General features: G+C 36.4%; 1 protein-coding gene across 2 annotated transcripts in view; it reads right to left on the bottom strand.

Moving 5' to 3' along the window:
- Positions 1-22,607, bottom strand: part of LOC133530231 (uncharacterized) — a 102,534-nt gene that overhangs the window by 6,717 nt on the left and 73,210 nt on the right. For both annotated transcript variants that reach the window (XM_061868099.1, XM_061868100.1), the window contains 3 exons: positions 5,358-5,449; positions 4,397-4,589; positions 359-513 (listed from right to left, as the gene is read on the bottom strand). In XM_061868099.1, coding sequence (XP_061724083.1) covers positions 359-513; positions 4,397-4,589; positions 5,358-5,449 — 440 coding nt within the window. The remainder of the gene's footprint in view (positions 1-358; positions 514-4,396; positions 4,590-5,357; positions 5,450-22,607) is intronic.

The following is a 22,607-nucleotide window of genomic DNA, read 5'->3' as shown; positions in this document are numbered from 1 at the left end:
ATCTGAAAAAATGAATCGAGTTTTCAGCAGAGGACTTCAAGGATTCAATTCTTAACCAAGACTAGCATGAGCGCTGTATACAACTAGCGACTGTATATGGGTCTCATTCTATGAATACCCGCTTTTAGGGAGGGTATGAGCGGCTGTATCCGCCTTGTGACTGTGACAGCTGTTGCGGGTCGCTCCCCACCGATGTGGGTTGGGCAATCTGTGGTCACGATGTAGTGTCGATTGTAAGCCAGCTTTTCGCTACCAGCCGCTATCCAACCCCGCGACCCCTAGCCCGGTGATACCGTTTGAGCGAGACTGGGTTTCGGGGCCGCAGTGAAGGCGACAGTATATGACTGAAAAATATTACCTGCTTCCCGACCTTCTTGGCCTGCTTCTTCTCGCGGGTCTCCTTGAGGCGGATCTGCTTGAGGATGCCGACCAACAACTCGTCCACGTTGTGCTGGATGCCCGACGACGTCTCGATGAACTTGCAGTCGCGGGACGTTGCTAGCGCTTTGCCCTCTGCCACAGACAACATTTTACTATAACAAGTATCCCAGTATCCTTCAAATAAAGGGTTTATCTAAATGAAAAACTCAAAAAACGGAACGGAAGTCATCTACAGACTATTCCGAGCCCCGACATCGAACTGAATTATATTGGGACCTGCGGAGCCGTGCACGTGTTAAACCGTACTGCACCGATCTCCGAGATCCAAATGGGTTTCGACGTCGCACCTAACGAATAAAGCGCGACTAGTAAAGTCACATTGTTTAGAGCCTCCCGACTCTCGGGGCTCCACAGTGAGCATATCCTTGCCGGATTCGGCTAGGCTGGCTTCAACCTTAGAGGCGTTCAGGTATATAGGTAATCCCGCGGATGGTAGCTTCGCACCACCGGCCGCTCGGCCGAGTGCATGAACCAAATGTCCGAAACTGCGGTTCCTCTCGTACTGAGCAGTATTACTTTCGCAACGACTATCCGCGTAGGTAATCTGTTTAAATCGATTAGGTATCTGGCAAGGCTGGGTTGGCTGTCAAAATCGATGCCAACTTATCTTGGTCTGACTAGAGGTAGGATTTGCTTTGCTAGGCCTAGACAGAACGAGCAAACTAAGGCAGCGATTGCGTATTTGCTTTGCCAAATATCTTAACACAAAGGGGTTAGGAGAAGACGATCTGTCCTGTTAGTGTTTGATCCTTTCGCATTTTCTCATAGGTTAGCTGGAAGAGATCCCTTTTAGGGATAAGTTCGCCTTTGTACATAACATTTTTTTGTTTTGTTTTACAACACATACATACATACTTGTCCAAGATAGAGCGAAGTGGAACGGGAAATCCTGGAAAGCAGACCCCGTCACTGTACGTGACGAAGTCTAGGAGAATGATGATTACTCTAAAACTTCAACATAGTTGAACTAACCATCAGTTGTGAATTGGCTTTTAAAATTAAATTACTTTTTATTCACAATGAAGATTTAAGAAATAGTTCCAACAGGCAAACAAACGACGAAATGCATTACCCAACAAAGCCACCATATTTTAAATGTACAGCTGCAGCCAAAACATATGTGCACGATTCTTTTCCCTCAGATATAAAAGTGATTTTACATTTTGCTGTTCACTAGTATGTTATGTGAGTGTTTTGTAAGCGGTACTCGCGAGATCGAACCGCACTCACGGAGCCTTCCATTACTATATTGACTCAGGCCAGGCCTGTTTGCTGAGAACTTGAACTATCTGAACATTATTTATTAGAGATATTGCTCGGATATTTTGAAGGATAATACAATTCTTTGCAGTCGTATAAGTATACCGTAAAACCACCCAACTATAGTCCAATACTGCAACTATGGTCCACAAGTTCAAAAGGAAATTAAGTATCTATACCAATGTTCCTTGCGGTTTACTCCTAGTATTACCTTCCATTTTTAAACATACCTTGCCTTAGAACTACAAAAATATAGTAAAATACACACCTGAACGAGAAAAATTGAGTTTATTTGTGGACCATAGTTGGGAGCTTTGGACTATAGTTGGGTGGTTTTACGGTAGCTAGTTTTAAGAACTTTATAAGGAATTTGACACCATAAAACATATAATAAATAAATACATTTCTAGTGGCAGAAAATATCTTTTGGCTGATATAAGGACTATTTCCACCAAACGGCCCGCATCGCAACGGAACGGAAAGAATTTTACGGTTTATAAACGATACTGAATCATATTCGCACTGTTTTTAAGTCTTTATTACCAAGCTACGCACAACAACCTCTCCGCGGGCGTCTTCCGCGGCATGTGATCGTCACCGAAAGTATCCTGCGACACGCGATCGGCACCGTTTGCTTGCCGTCGTGTCCGTTCGGAACCTTTCGGCTGTCGTCGCGTACGATCGAGGTCGTGGCCTGGCGAGCCCACCAGTCATCACTCATTTCTTCTTCTTCTAATGCAATAGCCAGTAATGCTACGTCAACTTCAACCATTTTCAAAAATTATAACACGTCAACGTGATAGGAATGACATAATTGACTGAGCGCGGATACGCTTGCAAGCAACGGACGTACGGTGCCGATCGTATGCGTCGACATCCTGCCGGCCGCGATCGGCTGTTACCGCCCGACCGTATACGTCGACAAACTGCCGGACACGTATCGTATTCTTTCCGTTCCGCTGCGATGCGGGCCGTTTGGTGGAAATAGTCCTTAAGTCGCAGGATTTACTGAGAAGGTCTACTAAGCTGGCGATGGCGATGAAGGTGCGGGAAAAAGGTAAAACACCTGCTAGGACTTATCAAGTTTTAGTGAAGTGTTTATATATACTACGTCGGTGGCAAACAAGCATACGGCCCGCCTGATGGTAAGAAGTATCCGTAGCCTATGTACGCCTGCAACTCCAGAGAAGTTACATGTGCGTTGCCGACCCTAACCCCCTCCCACCCCTCGTTGAGCTCTGGCAACTTTACTCACCGGCAGGAACACAACACTATGAGTAGGGTCTAGTGTTATTTGGCTGCGATTTTCTGTAAGGTGGAGGTACTTCCCCATTTGGGCTCTGCTCTAGATCTGGAATGACATCCGCTGCGCTGTGCCCTACCACACAAAGCGAGATGACATTCACAATACCCATACCTCTCTTGTGGACGTAGTTTTAGGACATACCCGCCATCAAGGGGACCCTGATTTCTTGCGAGATAAAACCGCTAACTCTGCTAATAATTTCCTTTTTACGTGCAGTCAAACCTTGATGATAATTTCATAGTTTTATCTCAATTTAGTAAATAGCCTACAACCACAGGTTAACTAGATACACACTGAAAATACAAAATTCAACTTTTCTGTTTCTATTTTGATAGATAACACGATATACGACCATAAATAATGTGTATTTGTATCAAACTATGGGCATTTGTTCAGCCAATATTCTACAACTTTTAAAAACAGAATAGATAAATTAGAACGGGTAAGTAATAGAACGTATACTAACGTATGCTATATTGCTGAAGACGTATAAATTCAATTTGAATAATTTTGTAATGCATACAGTATAGTAGGTATAATTTGCGAAATGTATAGTATCAAAATGTATATTTGTATATTTTTTATAACTAATTTGTTCATTAGTATATCTTTTACTTTTAGTTTTATTTAATATTAGTTTAATTTTTAAGTAAGTAGTTTTATTTTATGGCTAGTTTCGTTTTAATTTTATTTTATACCCTGTGATTAAGGTGTTTAATACCTAATATAAGTTTTTATCTAATAAATGTTTGGTTTTGTGTCGCTTAACGTAAAAACCTAATATTTGGATAATATATAATGTAGTAAACATACAAAATTGTTTACTATAACAATGAATTTGAATAATACTGAAATAACCTAACCTACTTTTCGGGAGCATTTTTTTGTAGGGGGTCACGTTTCTAACCTAACCTAACCTACTTTTTAGGTAGGAGTTTTTATTATGTGGGGGTCACAGTTCTAACCTAACCTAACCTACTTTTTTCAGTAGCAGTTTATTTCTGTGGGAGTCGCAGTTCTAACCTAACCTAACATACATTTCTGGTAGCAATTTATTTCTCAGGGTTCTGATGCTCAGGTTTGTTCTGCTTATATGAGATGTTATTCGTTTTTTAACTTATATACGTAATGAAGATTATATAAAACGAAATGAGTTAAAATTCTTGTTATATGAAATAATTTTTAACATATATTATATTACTTTTAACTTATACTAATTGAAAATAGATATTAAGTGCATTATTTTTAACGTAATTATACGTTTTGAACGTTTGTAAATTGAAATTATACAAAAAGTTCGTATTCATTACGTTTCGCACCCGACACCTCTTTGTAAGTGCTCCGTGAACACAATTTTGTGCGGAGTACTAAATATAAACAGTTTCTCACCATTAGTAGACACCTGTCTCGCCCGAGCCAAGTCAGCCTTGTTGCCGACGAGCACCACGGTCCGCTCCACCGTGAACAGTTCCCTGGCTAGGTACGCCAGCACCTCGCCGGCCCGGGTGAAGGAGCTCTTGGCTACCACTGAGTATATCACCACGCAGGCGTGAGGCTCGTAGGTTGACAAGCAGTTTTCCACCTGGATAAAAATTGCATCTCAAAATACGTACATAAGCTTAGGTAGGTAAAGCTGATTTTGGGTAGTATCGAAAATTTGACTTGAGACTAAATTAATCAATGACTTCTGATGGAAGAATTATTTAAACGCGTATTGAGCTGCCCCATTATTAAGCAAATAGCTACTTACACAGACCAACAATAAGGATAGAAATCAAAAAATCTTTTCTAGAAAAGATTCCACAGACCGGTTGCTTAGATAGAAAACGTTTTTATCGTGATCATTAATGTTTCAGATAATCTAAAGACAAAGATCAATTCGATTTTATTCTATCTATCATAATAATATATTTATCTCCAGCATCAATCCATTTGACCTCCGTTACTGACATCTAATCACAACAAGTACATATAAATATCAACATCGTGTGAAAATAAGTGCCATCTATAAATTAAAAGAGGAATAATTCACTGTCTCGGGCGAGGCTCAATTCGTAACTCTGGATCACTAGTCTTACGTTTAAATCTGTTACAGTAGATGTCACTAGGGCGCCTCCCTAACGCGCATAATTATTATATATATTCGCTCATCTCGGGTGAAGTCTCGGTAGCTCAGCTGGCAGGGCATGGGCTAGTTATCCAGTGTCGCAAGTTCAAACCTCACCCGAGACAGTGGATTTTTCCATTTTTTATTTATTTCTAAGCTTAATAGCAGCGTGTATAGACGTTTCTGCTTAACACATATTAATTTCAGTGCCATCTCTCTTGTGCAGTGTGTATGATTACTAACCGACATTTCAGTACTGGGGTGGTCGATAAATATAAGCTCAGACTCTTCCCCGTCCAAAAGTACTGACACTGACTTCTCGCCAAATTCATCATCTGCAACAACATTTATAAGTGAATGGTACATTAACAACCTAAGATGTTATATATCTCTTAGGGAATCGGGATCATCGGGATAATGGAACGTAGGTAGTCTCATGACTATGGCTGGTTACCGAATAAAATTGAAGTTACATGTTTGTGTTTATGAACACCTATGTTAATACCTATCAAAATATTAGCTCAGACATCATCTGTATTCGCTATTTTCTAATCCTTTGATCGAATGTAAAGCGAAGAACAATGATAATATAAATCTAATAATTATATTAATGCTAATTCTGCTATTGAATGTTAAATTATTTGCAACATTTCAGATCCTTTGTTTCGCATGAGCGCTCACAGATTTAACATCACAATCACTTAACACAATACAGTTTACCGAATATTCAATTTAGTAAGACCATTTAGAATTACTGTCTTGTTGAATTAAATTCTAGTATTAAGCTTGTATAAACTCATCATTATATAGAGCTTAATATTAATAACGGATGAAGTAATTTACAAAAAATAAATAGTAAAAAAACCGGCCAAGAGCATGTCGGGCCACGCTCAGTGTAGGGTTCCATAGTTACTCTTCCGTCACAATAAGCTAAACTGGAGCTTAAAGTATAGTAAATTGTTAACCAAGGGATGAAACGGTACCTTTCACCCGAGTTAAACAAATAGGCAAATTTGCATAATCAGTACCTAATTAAAGTAAGTCTTTTTACTATGAAGGGAAAACTTTTTGCGATAGCTCAAAAACAGCTAAACTGATCATGTCCGCTATAGTTTTCATTTAATGTCTTTCTTAAGCTCTACTTCCACGATTTTTTTCATATTTTTTGGGACCTATGGTTCAAAAGTTAGAGGGGGGGGGGCACATTTATTTTTTCTTTCGGGGCGATTATCTCCGAATATATTCACTTTATCAAAAAATGTTTGTTGAAGACCCCTATTACTTTTGAAAGACCTTTCCAACGATACCCCACACTGTAGGGTTGAAGCAAAAAAAAAAATTCACCCCGACTTTACGGGTACCCTAAAAAAAATTAAATTTTTAGATTTTATTGTACGAATTTGTCGGCTTTATTGATTTATATATTCATGCCAAATTTCAGCTTTCTAGCACTAACGACCACGGAGCAAAGCCTCGGACAGACAGACAGACAGACGGACATGGCGAAACTATAAGGGTTCCTAGTTGACTACGGAACCCTAAAAAAGGATATTCGAAAAGAATAAAAAAAAAATATTCCTTATAATTATAAGCGCTAACAAATTAATACAGTAACTTTATACATTATCGTTTGCGTCAAATCCAGTAGTTCTGACTGCAGATTTGTTTATGATGTTGGACCAATGAATAATCCAAGCGATGGATGCTAGATACTCAACTGTTCCAATTTAATTATAGGAAAAATTTACTCTCCCATAGAAAATGTCTGCATGCATGTGGCACGGCTCCCCAAACGGTGATACACATGCTGTCCTGTCCAGCAAACCCACACACATGTTCCGAACAAGATCTACGGGACGCAACAGACAGGGCATTAAGCGTCGCTACCTTCTGGTCCCGCTTAATATAAAACGATATATATACGACGATAAATACGAAACCATCGACACGAGAAGAATTAGATAGAAAGTGTCAAGGTCAGACAGTCAAAATATATGAAATAGCCAATTCTTTTTACGTAATATCGGGGTTGGTCCCATAGTAAAATTTGCTCAGTATGACGTTTATATTCACCCCGTAAATTATTGCAGGTGACTAAATAAACATCTGTATAAAACAATCTAGCACAAGTCATGCTAACAACTTAAAATTGCTAAATAGCAGATAAATCCCATTGTTGTATATCGCATTTGTTTCTCAATAGTTTAAAAAACTAAATATGAACTTTTACTCAACTTTCCAGACCAAAGCGCCTATCGCGGGCGAGTTATTTGAGGTTAGACCTATCACCGGTGCGGTGTGGTTTGATGTGCTCCAAGCCGTTACAAGTTGACAAATTCTTATAGTTTTCACTACGCCTACACGTGTGTTTACGTATTCAAGAAAAAGTAAATAAAGATGTGTTTGTTTTCTAACACTTCGTGGTTCATGCTGACACAGCGCGGATCTGTGTATTTTCGGTACATCAGCGAGTCTAAATAAGCCGCTGTTTGTTGATGTTGATACACTGTAATGGACTACCCGGTCGGTGCCGGAATCGAACTGTTTATGTGTGCTAACAACATTGTTAATTTATAATTTGTGGACCTTATTTGTATGCGATAAGGTTTACAGATTGGATATTAACATTATGGAGAATGTTTTTTCATCCTTCCTATTCGGAAAGCTTACCTTTCATAGGCTGATAGCCGGATGGAAAATTGCATTTCCCATCCTAGGGTGGAAAGTATTTTTTTTTATTTGTACTTCGAGCAGCGGCTAAAAGCCATATATGCCATATTATTAATTTTTCCTACTCCTCTACTGTTATCTGTCATTTATGCATTCATTAACACGAATATAAGAACATACATAAAAGGTTTCAAGAAAACAGCTCTTGTGCTTTTATAAGCTATAACCTTACTGCGATTAATGACTACCAACCTAACAAAACCAAAACGAATACAGTTTGAAACTAAGTGCATTGCTGCCAACTTACAAAATATTCATTTGGTTGCATAGTAAAAACAATCACTTCATAAGTCAGAAACACGCATGTGACACCCGTAATATAGCAACACCCATAGACTACGAAGACCGCTTGTTAGCCTCCGTAGCCTACGGTGGCCAAAATCGAGAAAAAACTGTCCAAAAATTTAATTTAGCAAGTAGCAAGTACCAGGGCCTCATGAGTTACGAGAAGGTGTCGCCGACCGGCCGGCCGCGGCCCGGGGCGGGCCGGGCGCGTAACAAGGTATGCTCGCGCGTCTTGGCTATATACTTTTGCTTTATTTGCCTAAATTAAGATTTATTTTTGTTGACTCGTAGGAAAAGTATTGTATGCAACGTTGTATAAGTAGGTCAAAAAATGCTCGTGGCGTATTCCTTTACAATGTTCGCCTACGCCTTCGGCTCCAGCTCACATTGTAACTCACGCCACTCGCCTTTTTTGACTCTTCTTATACAACTGTTGCATGAAATACTATTTCCTACTCCTCTACTGTTATCTGTGATTTATGCATTCATTAATACGAATATAAGAACATACATAAAAGATTTCAAGAAAAGTCTATATTGTCTATTCCTCATAAAAGCTCTTGTGCTTTTATAAGCTATAATGTTACTGCGATTAATGGCTACCAACCTAACAAAACCAAAACGAATACAGTTTTAAACTAAGTGCATTGCTGCCAACTTACAAAATATTCATTTGGTTGCATAGTAAAAATAATTACTTCATAAGTCAGAAACACGCATGTGACACCCGTAATATAGCAACACCCATAGACTACGAAGACCGCTTAGCGTTGCTTGTTAATCTCCGTAGGCTACGGTGGCCAAAATTGAGAAAAAACTGTCCAAAAAATTAATTTAGCAAGTAGCAAGTACCAGGGCCTCATGAGTTACGAGGAGGTGTCGCCGACCGGCCGGCCGCAGCCCGGGGCAGGCTGGGCGCGTAACAAGGTATGCTCGCGCGTCTTGGCTATATATTTTTGCTGTAATTTGTTTACCTAAATTAAGATTTATTTTTGTTGACTCGTAGGAAAAATATTGTATGCAACGTTGTATAAGTAGGTCAAAAAATTCTCGTGGCGTATTCCTTTACAATGTTCGCCTACGCCTTAACTCACGCCACTCGCCTTTTTTGACCCTTCTTATACAACTGTTGCATAAAATACTATAAAAGGTCTCATATTAGCTTGTGAATTATCAGTCCAAGTATTATAGTATATTATTCATGTCAATTTCATACATTACATTATTGAAAAATTCTACTAATTGTATTAATATTTAAATGAATGAAATAAACATTAATATTTGTTAATAAATAAATCAATATAAATGACGATGAATGTTTAAAATATTATCAATTATTACATTACATTCATTCATCCAGTTTCACTTTTTTTACGGCGCGCCTTTTATAGACATTAAGGCCCTTTCAGAGACATCCCAATTCGAGATCGGATTGTCTACCTATGGTTTAAGTTTTTTTTTATCAAAATGTAAATGATGCCAATTCCAGTAATAACCCACATTTCTTATGTGTTTGACTTTCCTCATAGTCGAAATGAAAAGTATGAAAAGTAGAGTGTTTAACTCGGATAAAAGTAAATAAACCCTCTCTACACCTGACCCTCGACCTATTGGCCAAAATACCTCAAGTGATTTGGTTAACTTTCCACCCTTGGTTAACAATCTACTATTACACAATTACTATACACGAAACATAATCCAAATCTCTATAGAATAGCATTTCGCACGTCCAATTTCGTTTTAATGACTATTAATTGTGTGGACGATATATTGCACGGGCTGGCTGTTGAATACTCGTAGCCTCTAGTTATAACTCATTAGACACGGAGGCTAATTCGAACTTACCTGTTGATATCAAAATATTTAAAAGTACCAGTGACGTGCACGTGGTTACGCTAACAAAATTATATATTTAGATATCAAAGTGTGAGTCTGAATTTGTTTCCCAGCGCATGATAATAATAGTGTACGCACGTAAATTTATTTAAAACGTTTATCTATTCCCGCGTAGCAAACGTGCATATCGTTGACGCTCCGTGGCGAACGAAACGCAACTGTTACAGTCGCACTAATATGTAATAGTGATAGAGAGAGATGACTACGCTACGCTACGGAAATTTAGATTTTATTCTACGACTTTGTCGGCTTTATTGATTTATACATCCATGCCAAATTCCAGCTTTCTAGCACTAACGACCACGAAGCAAAGCCTCGGACAGACAGACACACAGACGGACATGGCGAAACTATGAGGGTTCCTAGTTGGCTACGGACCCCTAAAAATTACCACCCTATAAAAATGATTTTAAACTTCATTTCAAAATGACAGGGTTCAATTTTCCGTAATTTCTCATACTGGTCTGTCTGTTAAAGGGAACCTATTTTATGCAGTTTAAACTCGTCCATAAAGACAAACTTTATGAGCATGAATAGTAAAAAAAAATCCAAGATAAAAATATACCTAGTTACCTAAAAGTGTGTAGGTTTTATGTTAATATCTGCCAATACATATCAATACAACAAACATAGGGTGGCTATAGTTATTGGCCACTAATACATACTAATTGGCCACTCCTAACAAATCAGATAGAAAAATCCAATAGAAGTATTAAAGCAGTCGCCCTATTACCTACTTATAGTACGCACTACACGTGCTTACTATAGTAAGCACTAAGCGTGCTACAGTAAGCACTAAGCGTACTACAGTAAGCACTAAGCGTGCGTACTACAGTAAGCACTAAGCGTGCGTACTACAGTAAGCACGTTATAAAATTGGAAATAAAATATCCGTATGATATGAGGCACTCTCGGCTCCAGCACACGGAATTATTATTATTTTTTTTTTTTTTATTGATAAAAATGTTTACATGACATTACAGTTGAACCAATGCGTCACGAAACTTAAACTAACTAATAATTATAAGTATTAACAATTATAAAAACAATAATGGCACATTAACAAATTATCACAGAATCTCAAGCATTCACTATAAAATGATTCGTTGTTACGCGATAGGATATAATCTGTACCTAATTTCACCCCAATATCATTGGGCTCGCCTCATCACGGTAAGAGGATGAAAGAGTAATACGTGCGTTTACGAGTATGCCTAGCACGCAGAGCTGATTCAATTTCCTAACCATTGGGGTTTATATTGCCTTCACAAGAGAAAATATCGGATGATACTGTGAAAATCTGCAGGAGATACGACGTTTTGTCAATAAGCGAAGGAAGGGTTATGTTTTATGAGTCTACGTATTTATAAATACTGCCTAATTTGGAATTGGATTTTGAAGTCGTTAGATTCGTACCCGTAGCCCCAAAAACTAATAATAAAACTAAGTTGTATTATTTGCACGCATTCCCGAAAATATTACGTTTATCAATAATGGTTTTTGAGAACCCATATTCGTTTTGAAAGATCTATCCAATGACCCCCCACAGTATAGGGTTAAAGCTAAAAAAAGCATCCCCACTTTTTGTGTAGGAGAGCCATGCCAAAAAAACAACACTTTTGTAGTTTTTATTGTACGACCTTGTCGGTGTAACTGATTTATATATTTGTGCCTTCAGCTTTCTAGCACTAACGATCACGGAGCAAAGCCGCGAACGGACAGACAGACGGACATGGCGAAACTATAACGGTTCCCAGTTGACTACAGAACCCTAAAAAGTTGTAATTTATGTTTAGGTGGATGTACCTATATAGGTGGATATTTTTTTTTCATTGTTATGCAACGTTCTACTAATATGCTACGAAGATACCCCTTTTGAAAAGGGCTCACAACTGTTTTATGGTATTTGAAATAACCAAACATATGAATGTTTGGTTTTAAAAGTGACCCAGGCGATCATGACCATGGCAACGAGCTACAAAAAAAAGTTGATTCACCTATGTGCAAAGTGATTTTTCCGAACATTTTGTATATGGTGGCGGAGATAAGTATGCATACTCCGCCATCTCGTATTTTCTACTCCTCCTCTACAAACTTTAGACAAAAATATCGCGTAGCTATTTTGCTATCTTTATTTTTTAGCTAATTTGCTAAAACTAAACTTAGCCAAATAAACCTACGTTATATTTCTAATTAATTAATTAGTCCATAAATAGATTCTTATCTTAAAATAATTCTTGCCCTTTAAGATAGATAACGAACTCGTCAAACATTTATGGTTTAATAAAGCTAATAGCGGGCTACTTAAAATAGCTAGCAAAGCTCTTCTTCCCTCTTAACAATTTATGAAACATATATTCTATCTGGAAATGCTCGTAAATGACTAGGGCCCGATTCGAAGAATGATTAAGAGATGCTTAAGATCTTGGAAAGAGATTGAAAAGATCGATAACCAAACGATATGTCAAAATTGGCGTTAATTTCGATTCTGCTGTGATCTCAATAAGATCTATTTACGATATTTCTAACGTCAAAGTGACATTAGTTGCCCGAATCGTGCTGCTTCTGTCAATTATACGACATACAAACGATATCTAATTGAGAACGTATCTTAACCAGAACTTATCGTTATCTTATCTTTTCCGTATTTCATTCTTCGAATAGGGCCGATGGCCTAAAAGTAAGATGAATGATACAAGAAATTTAAAGTTCTCGATTAATAAAATAAAAGAATAAGTAATCAATTAGTTACATATCTTAAAGGCATACTAATGATGATAACACTTCAACATTTTTTTATGCGTACATATGCTACCATACTTATAAACCGGTTTAATATACAAAAAAAGTGTCTATACTTACATCGGTGTTGGCCGAACGTTAATAGCAATAAAATATTAACCATTACAAATTGAACCGCAATCTGTAACCGTCCGTTACGGTTCAATTTGTAATGGTTCCCTGTAACCGTCCGTTAGGTTTACGGTTCAATTTCTAATGATTATTGATAAATTGCATTAACGTTTCGGCTAACACTGCCATACATTAAGATATTTTGTAAGTGCATATTTTTTATATTTTGTCCGCCTCGGTATTTAATACCTTGACTATACCCTGTCATACAATATTTTTGACTCAAGCGTAAAAGTAATCAAGGCAAATCGCACATGTTATTCTAGGACATTAACATGGTACAAGGATTTGACAGGGATATTAAGGGCGGGTGTCGGGAACTTACCGCGTTTAGCTTCGCCAACGTGAGCAAGTAAAAAGAAGTTGTGTTATTTACAAAAAAGTTAGCGCCAGTCAGCCAGAATTAGAACTAAGGTTGCATCCACGGGCGTAGGCGGGAGCGAGAGCGGTGAAAAGCATTCATAAAACCCACAGGTCTATTTAGATTTGACAGATTGTTATAGTTTGAACTGGTTTTCAAACGACCTTGAACATTGCCACGTTGATTGGCATGTGGAATGAAGTGAATGTCGTGCGTGAGATGTAAGAGCCGATTTTAGAACAAAAATGTAAAATTGATAGAATTAGTCGTTGGAATTGTACACCTTTTGTTACGTAATATGTAAATAACAAGTATTGGTTTCTATTAGCACGTCTTCTCATCTTGCCTTTTAATAATGAAGTCGCAAGCGTGCGTCCCCGGTAATATACATATTATATTTCGTTCCAACGAGAAGGGACAGCTTTTAAAAATTCATCAAAAAATTATGGTGGTAAATTATACAAAATGATGTATAACAACAGTTTCAACAAATGTTTTAGAATGTTTAAGTATCAAAATTACGTTGAAATTAAGTCTATTTTCAGAGAAATTGCCACTTGTTGTAAAGTAATTTCTGGAGAAAATTGATTTCATCTAACTTTTATTTACACTGCTTCAAATTTATAATAACAAAAATGTAGTTTATTAAAGTTGAAGTACAGGATATGTGTAATACAAAATTATCATTTTTAGCAGTCCAAACTTTACGAAATTTACAAATAAGATCGACAAAATTGCTTTACGCGCTTTTGCCTAAACGTCCATCAGAAAAAAATCATTACTAATTAAGTGAGTCTGTTTTCAAAAAAAAAAGTATTAAAACGAAAAAGATAATAAGTCGTGCTAATAGAAACCAGTACTTGTTATTTTTAATAGTTAACAAAAGGTGTATAATTTCATCGACTAAATCTATCAGTTTGTCATTTTTGCGACTTAAATCTATAACGGCCTCGTAACGCCAATCACTGAGACGATCATCAGACTCTTGCTATATCTGAATCGGGCTCCAGTAGTGAAGAGTAACATATTTCACAAACAAAAGTTATCAATAATAATAATTTTGATTTCGTTTCAAAGACATCTAGTGAATTGGGTGACCGATATTATATTTCACCAGAAATATTTTATTGAAAGTAACTAAGACTTACAACTAGCAAGTTATTTGCTGCAAGGATGTTTGCCAGTAATATAAATTGTATCGATCTTTAGAGTCCATAGAGGCCGCGGCTATTTCAAACCATTACGTGAAAACGTAGGTACTTATGTGAATTATATGAAACGACGATTAATTTATATTATGATCGCTAACAATTGAAATAATAACCTCATTTTCCACTAAATGACAGCTGTCCATCGGTAATAAAAGTCCAATTTTAGTAAATATCAATTTACGCAATTTAATATTATCGATAAAGATGGGAGCTAATGGGAGTTCCGGACACCTTGGCAAATGGCTTTGAGTGAGGTAAAGTGGATGTCACCAAAGGACTTTAATAACAGGTACAGGTTGTTTTAGCTTCTCCACTATTTGTAGTATTATAAAATGTGTGCGCCTTTTTACGAGTATGTCTGCACATTTAGAACTTATACCGAGGTTACGTTACGGCAACCTATTTTATAGTAAACTGGCAATATCTAAAAATAATTAGCGATTAATTTTGACAGTTCATGACATGGCAATTCTTGTAACATTATCGAGATGTCGAGGGCCTGATTGATTTATTAGGATGATATAATTATAATGGACTGAGCGATGTGGCGAGCTCACATTCAAATTAATAACATATGACATTTTTGAATGAGTATACGATAGCCAGTTCACCATCTGTCGTTCTGGCGACATGTAGGGAAGTATTAGTTTTAGCTTATTTAATAATATTTTGATATCAAAGGCTGTACTTAAATTTGTCAAAATAAACACCTAAATATAATGAACGACGTGTAGCAATGTTTAATATGTTGCTCCCGCCCACGCTCCGCTCTATGGTCTATGGCCATAACCAGTTACAACAGCAAAGCTATATCTAAACTACTAGAACTCGTTGATACTATTCATTTTTCAATCGCCTGGTTTGATACTATAGTTATTTGTGCAACAAGAGAGGAAAGTTAGTTTTTCTTGCGAGTGTTGATTTTGAGTCCCGAGTAAGCGAAAGATTCTAAGATTCTAAGTTAGAATCTTGAGCGTAGCGAGGGACTCAAAAACACGAGATGTAAAATAATTTTTCTCTCGTGTGACACATACAACTTTTCACCTCAGTAGTGAGAACATATTAAAGGTTCAAAAAATTCAACATCAAGTAAAGTTTTTATTCCTGTATTCATGGCCTTCACTAAATTAAAAAGCTACTCATTGGAGTGATTAAAGGCTTGTTCGAGCTGCTGAGGTGAAAAACATATTTACAAAAGTACTGTAATATGGTAAGTTAAACAGCAGCTGAAAAATGAATAACTAAATGTTATGTCTATTTACACTACTAAAGGGATTAGTTTAAACTTGAAATAAATGAAAACGACTACATTTTCTAAACATGCGAGACACAAACTATGCTAGTTATTATTTATCTTAAGAGGGGAATAACGTGATCGTCCAAACAAAAAGAGAAAACGTTTTTCCACTTCTAAATATTTTCCATTCTCCATGATTTTCTAGTATGTTATTGACACAATAAAAAAACTAGGTTTATAGATTTTCGTTTTTTTTTTTCAAAATTTGCAATTCAATTTTTTTAAAGCGAAACCTATAAACCTAGAATATATTATGCTGGAGCGATCGACATCAAAATCAAAGTGATTTATTAAGATTTAGTGGAAACCGTTTTCTCCTTTTAGTGAAAAAGTACCATTATTTAATTAGGATCGCAAAGCTATTCTTTCGTCTTAAAACTATAAATTAAAAACGTAACATGCAGTGTTTTATGAAGTAATACGTCAGTACGTAGCTTTTAGGGCCAACTTTTATTTCTTGTCACTTTTTTTCGTTAGATTTGTATGAAATTTAGCTGTATTGAAGAGTTTATTCTGGATGGAATGAATACCAAATCAAAACTTGTCCAGATAACAATGTATGCTATATTCCGTTTTTTAACGAAAAAACCATTCGTTTTCGTAGCTAAGAGTATTTTTAAGGACATACGGTGAAATTGTTCTTGTATTATACGGAATAGGGAATTCTATTTATCCAGCAAATTTTATTTATATCCAACGAAAAAAAATTAGGCAAGCAAATAAAAATCGGTCCTTTATCATTATTTTTATTGCACCTGGCGTAGTGTCCTTCAACGACTTAAAATTTCATGTGAAATGTGTCTTTATTAGGGCTGATTTAGACGGCATCCGAACTCGCATGCGATTTTAGTTACATTGCGGACTATTGACGTTACAGCCAATTCGGCGACCGATCAAATACCACAATGAAATGAAACTCGCATGCGTCATCAATCAGCCCTTAGTTAAAATATGTACTTCTAAGTCGTGTAATGTATTAAGAATTTTAAAAACAAATAGAGAGCTGGATATGCATTGATTTATTCGCTATGTGTAGGTACAGTTTACATTAATAACTTATGGTGTTAAAACATGCAAAGCACTACATATTTAAAATCAAGGAGTATAAGAAAGCAGCTCGGGGTGATACAAATGTTAAAAACATAGTATTAATCATTTAAGAACTATTTAAACAAATTGGTAGCAATCAGATTAATATGTATATATTATTATATATTATATTATAGGACATTATTACACAAATTGACTAAGTCCCACAGTAAGCTCAATAACGCTTGTGTTGAGGGTACTTAGACAACGATATATATAATATATAAATATTTATAAATACTTAAATACATAGAAAACACCCATGACTCAGGAACAAATATCCATGCTCATCACACGAATAAATGCCCTTACCAGGATTTAAACCCGGGACCATCAGCTTCGTAGGCAGGGTCACTACCCACTAGGCCAAACCGGTCGTCAAAATATGTATATGTAGGAAGTGGATGTTGATGTGCGAAGAGTATTTTATGTGAGATAATAAATATTGCAACGACCAAAACTGACAAAATGTTAACGTCCAAAACATACGTTAACTAAGGGAGTGAAAATTGAGGATAGAAGTTTGAACAAGTTTGACAGACGGCGAAAAGCGAAAGCCTCACGAAGCTCTCAACTTTGACTTACTCATCGATTATAAAATTTCCTCCTTTCAACCAAGTCAACAAGTGAAACAGCCATAATAAGACAATATCAATCGATTATACTCGTCCCCTGGGACCGGACCCACTTGAGCAGTTAGTAATCTATTACTGCGAGCCTTTGGGGAATTCATATTTATTGCGACGCGACGGACGACGAGCAAAACAGGACATTTTATAGTCGAAGTTAAAAATAACAGGTGACAATTTTTTTTGAAGTGAATACTTCTTTAGCGGCGCTGTGCTCGCGTCAGGGCGAAAGGTGTCACGTGACCGTCAGATTGAAAATTCGTAAGACGGAACGTGACATCATGGTGACGTGCAAATTGAATGTCATCGAAGCCTGTTTTTAGGGTTCCGTAGCCAAATGGCATAAAACGGAACCCTTATAGTTTCGCCATGTCCGTCTGTCTGTCTGTCTGTCTGTCTGTCTGTCTGTCTGTCTGTCTGTCTGTCTGTCCGAGGCTTTGCTCCGTGGTCGTTAGTGCTAGAAAGCTGAAATTTGGCATGGATATATAAATCAATAAAGCCGACAAAGTCGTACAATAAAATCTAAAAATTTAATTTTTTTTAGGGTACCTCCCCTACACGTAAAGTGGGGGTGAATTTTTTTTTTCGCTTCAACCCTAGAGTGTGGGGTATCGTTGGAAAGGTCTTTTAAAAGTAATAGGGGTTTTCAAGAAACATTTTTTGATTAAGTGAATATATTCAAAGATAATCGCTCCGAAAGAAAAAAAAATTGTGTCCCCCCCCCTCTAACTTTTGAACCATAGGTCCAAAAAATATGAAAAAAATCGTGGAAGTAGAGCTTAAGAAAGACATTAAATGAAAACTATAGCGGACATGATCAGTTTAGCTGTTTTTGAGTTATCGCAAAAAGTTTTCCCTTCATAGTAAAAAGACTTACTTTAATTAGGTACTGATTATGCAAATTTGCCTATTTGTTTAACTCGGGTGAAAGGTACCGTTTCATCCCTTGGTTAACAATTTACTATACTTTAAGCTCCAGTTTAGCTTATTGTGACGGAAGAGTAACTACGGAACCCTACACTGAGCGTGGCCCGACATGCTCTTGGCCGGTTATTATAGCGTAATGCGGTCCACTAGCTTTAAAAATCTGCCCGCGTAGCCAACGTGCATATCGTTCACGCTCCGTGGCGAACGAAACGCAACTGTCACAGTCGCACTAATATGGAAGAGTGATAGAGATAGATGACTACGCTACGGAGCGTTAACGATTGTAACGTTGGCTACGCGGCCTATTCTTGATTTGATACTATAATGTGTTACTATAATGTTGTATTGACTTGTAAAAGAGCTCTTCAGGCCTACTTGCAGAATAATTTTTTGAATTTTGAATTTTGATAATACTGACAGTACACCTCGCAAGTACCTTACTTATATTAGTATGAGCATAGACAAAGGTATTTCCATTCCATTGCTACTTGTAGGTAAAGGAATGGAAAGATTGAAAAATGTTTGGATTTTTTAGGCAATTTTTCAACTATTAGGATCTAAAGATCTCGTGATTCAGAGTAAAATTAAAATTCCTACATTTGAAACGAAGTGTAGTGTACAACTCTATAAAATGACCTCGGGAACATAGGTCGCAATTACAAATCTCGGGAATACCTAACTGGACCTAAGCGTCTGCTGAATCCAAATTTAATATCAACCGTCAGTTTGCAGGAAGTGGATGAACATACATTCTACTCCTAATCCGCGTATTTGCGAGATTTAATTACCAACGTTTTCCATGTACTTTATTATTTCAGTCCTATTTCTGTTTCCTTTGCATCCTCGAATTACAGACGTAACAGCTTCCTCATTCGCTCGGGTAGAACACTTCAGTCTGTCCAGAGAGCACGATATTAATGTGTTTAATATAAATACAGTCTATACGCCGTATTTTGACGCTTAAGTTCATTGAATGAGCTTGACCTTTCTATTTTGTCTGTAATTATTTTTGTCTTCAATAGTTTTTACTTTTAATTTATGTATGTACTTGCCTAGTCTACGCAGAATTGTAAACTATATATACTTACTTAGTGAAGTTTATGTCTATGAAATTTCTATTTGTGAGAACCTATAATTGGCCTCCGATTATTATTCATTTTCATGTGCTGTTTGTTATCCAATAAATAAATAATAAATAATAATTTGTCAGTTAAACGTGGGGGTTATTATATAATATTGTAGAGATATTCTATAATTATTTTTCAATAAAAGCGATGCGTTTATAATGCGATCTTATTTTATATACAGTGAACATCCCTGTACATAACGTTGTTAACATATTATTGCATGTGCCTATGTATAGTGCGTGTTATTTAACTTAATGTTAAATATTAAGATGTTACTATATGTGAGATCCTATAATTGGCTCTGTGTCACTATTTATGTTGTTATTAGCATAGTTATAGCTGTTGGTTCTCCATGTAAAGTAAATAAATAAATTACAAACCCGATAGGTATTAAAAAGTTGAGCTCAAGTTTATAAATATTTGCTACCGATGCAATACCTCCTAAGCACAAGGTGGTGTTTGCTTAAGAGATTCTCAGACTTAACCTTAATATTGTACTAATGACACCTTGGGTGCCCTCTTTCTTATAACTGCTTACTAATGAGAAACGCTTAGATTTAGTAAGGATTTACATGTAAGTATATCTAGGTTAATGAACTCCCAAAGGAATCAGCCCGGCTGACCGGCCGAACTATCAATCTTAATGGATCAAGCCGTAGAACGGTTGTCGACCTCACTTCGGACTTGCTAATCTTTCCAACCCCACCCTATCGCAAATGATATCTTATTCGCGTAAGTAACGCTTTAATGTAATTGTGAAATAATTAATTTTTAGACGTAATGGACAGAAATAGAAAAGTAGCCAAGAGCAAAAGAAAACTCTGAATAAATACTAATTTGTATTAATTTTCTATAATTGAAATGCTATAAATAGTGATTTATTAAGTAAGGATTATCAGTAGGTACTAACTTACATAAAATACAATCACATTCAATTACAATTTTATCGTCCGAATGGTCCATATTTCCATAAGATAAGCCAAAGACAAATGGGCAGCTTGTTGACTATACGATACCACTAAGCAAATTTGCATGTTAGTATAGGTTACAAGTAGTTATAACTATTTAGTGTATAAGATCTTATTTCTTTTTTTTTTACTAATGTGTAAAAAATGTTTGTAGATGGTTTTGCAATAAACGTTTTTAGGGTTCCGTAGCCAAATGGCAAAAAACGGAACCCTTATAGATTCGTCATGTCCGTCTGTCTGTCCGATTCTGTCACAGCCACTTTTTCCGAAACTATAAAAGCTATACTGTTCAAACTTGGTAAGTAGATGTATTCTATGAACCGCATTATGATGTTTACACAAAAATAGAAAAAAAACAATAAATTTTGGGGGTTCGCCATACTTAGAACTGAAACTCTTTTTTCATCAACCCATACGTGTGGGGTATGGATAGGTCTTTAAAAATGATATTGAGGTTTCTAATATCATTTTTTTCTAAACTGAATAGTTTGCGCGAGAGACACTTCCAAAGTGGTAAAAAGTGTGTGTCCCCCCCCCCCCGTAACTTCTAAAATAACAGAATGAAAAATCTAAAAAAATATATGATATAGATTACCATGCAAACTTCCACCGAAAATTGGTTCGAACGAGATCTAGTAAGTAGTTTTTTTTAATACGTCATAAATGGTACGGAACCCTTCATGGGCGAGTCCGACTCGCACTTGGCCGCTTTTCTATTCTATTCTATTCATTTTCAAAGTAGAAAAAGACTGAACACTAAAAGAAACTTATTTATATCAAACCCACACTACACTCGTAAACTTAGCAAATCGGGTTGGTTCGCAGTTGGCAGGCGTCGAGCAAACATCCCTTGATGAATGAGGGGCCCGCAGCTAAAAATCACCGCCTTCCGTTTGATATAGAGCTTCGTTACTTTTGTAGCAGTAATGATGTCATTTAGCGATATCAAAGGGGACAGCCTGACTTCTTAGGCACCTTAAATTACATATCTTCTTATTAAATTAACAGGCGTTAGGTATACGAACATTCAATTCAATTCAAATATACTTTATTCATGTAGGCCTAGCAACAAGCACTTATGAATAGTAAGACAGTATTACACATAATTATCTTAATCTAATTATCAGAGCAATTTATTGATGTTGTAAATATTATTCCATATATAATACTAATGAATATAATTCATAGATCAAATTTAATACTAAAACTTTCACAAAATATAGTCATACAAAAAAAAATGTATAAAAAATACTAGTCTAGATTGTTTCTAGAATAAATTCTAAATTTCAAACAAATATAATAAAAACAACAAAGGAAATACATGCATTGGAATATCCATTTCATCATCATTATTCAAATATAATAAATAATTAATCATTTCGAATCACAATTAATCCCACGTTGTTTTATCATTCATGTAGTCTTGTGTGGTATAATAAGCTTTAGAAATAAGTTTACGCTTTACATGATTCTTAAATTTATTAATTGGTAACTCAGTAATATGGTTTGGAAGTTTATTATAAAATCTCACACAATTACCCATGAATGATTTTTTAATTTTATGGAGCCGAGTGAAGGGCACGGCGAGCTTATGTTTATTTTTAGTATAATATTATGAATGTCACAAATTTTTCTTAAAATCGGCAATATTTTTATGCACATACAGAAATTGAGTAAACTTTATACATTTTTAGGGCTAGTCAGCAACGCAGCTTATGTTTTTTTTTTAACAATTATAAATCATATATAAAAATCATAAGTAATACATAAGCAATGGGTTAGATAATACATAGGTAGGGTAGAAAAGGGGTTTCAATCGATGTGTGGAAGGGCGGCACCGTCGTCGAACCCAAGCCACCTGGCAGTGAACTTAAACCGGTGGCGTGTGCCTCGGATATACATGCTAGTGGCACGTATAACGGCGATACTGATGCTGCATCTCAGCCAGCCCAGTATGGTGCTTATGTTTATTTTTGATGTTTTTAAGCTATTGCATAGCTTCTATCGCGGGCCTTGAGCGCGGGGACCGAATCCAGAAATTCCGTAACGAAAAAACCTCA

Source organism: Cydia pomonella, chromosome 22, assembly GCF_033807575.1.
Source record: "Cydia pomonella isolate Wapato2018A chromosome 22, ilCydPomo1, whole genome shotgun sequence".
Lineage (NCBI taxonomy): Eukaryota > Metazoa > Arthropoda > Insecta > Lepidoptera > Tortricidae > Cydia > Cydia pomonella.
Note: the sequence above shows the minus strand (reverse complement) of the source record. Positions and strands in the feature narration are given on the sequence as shown.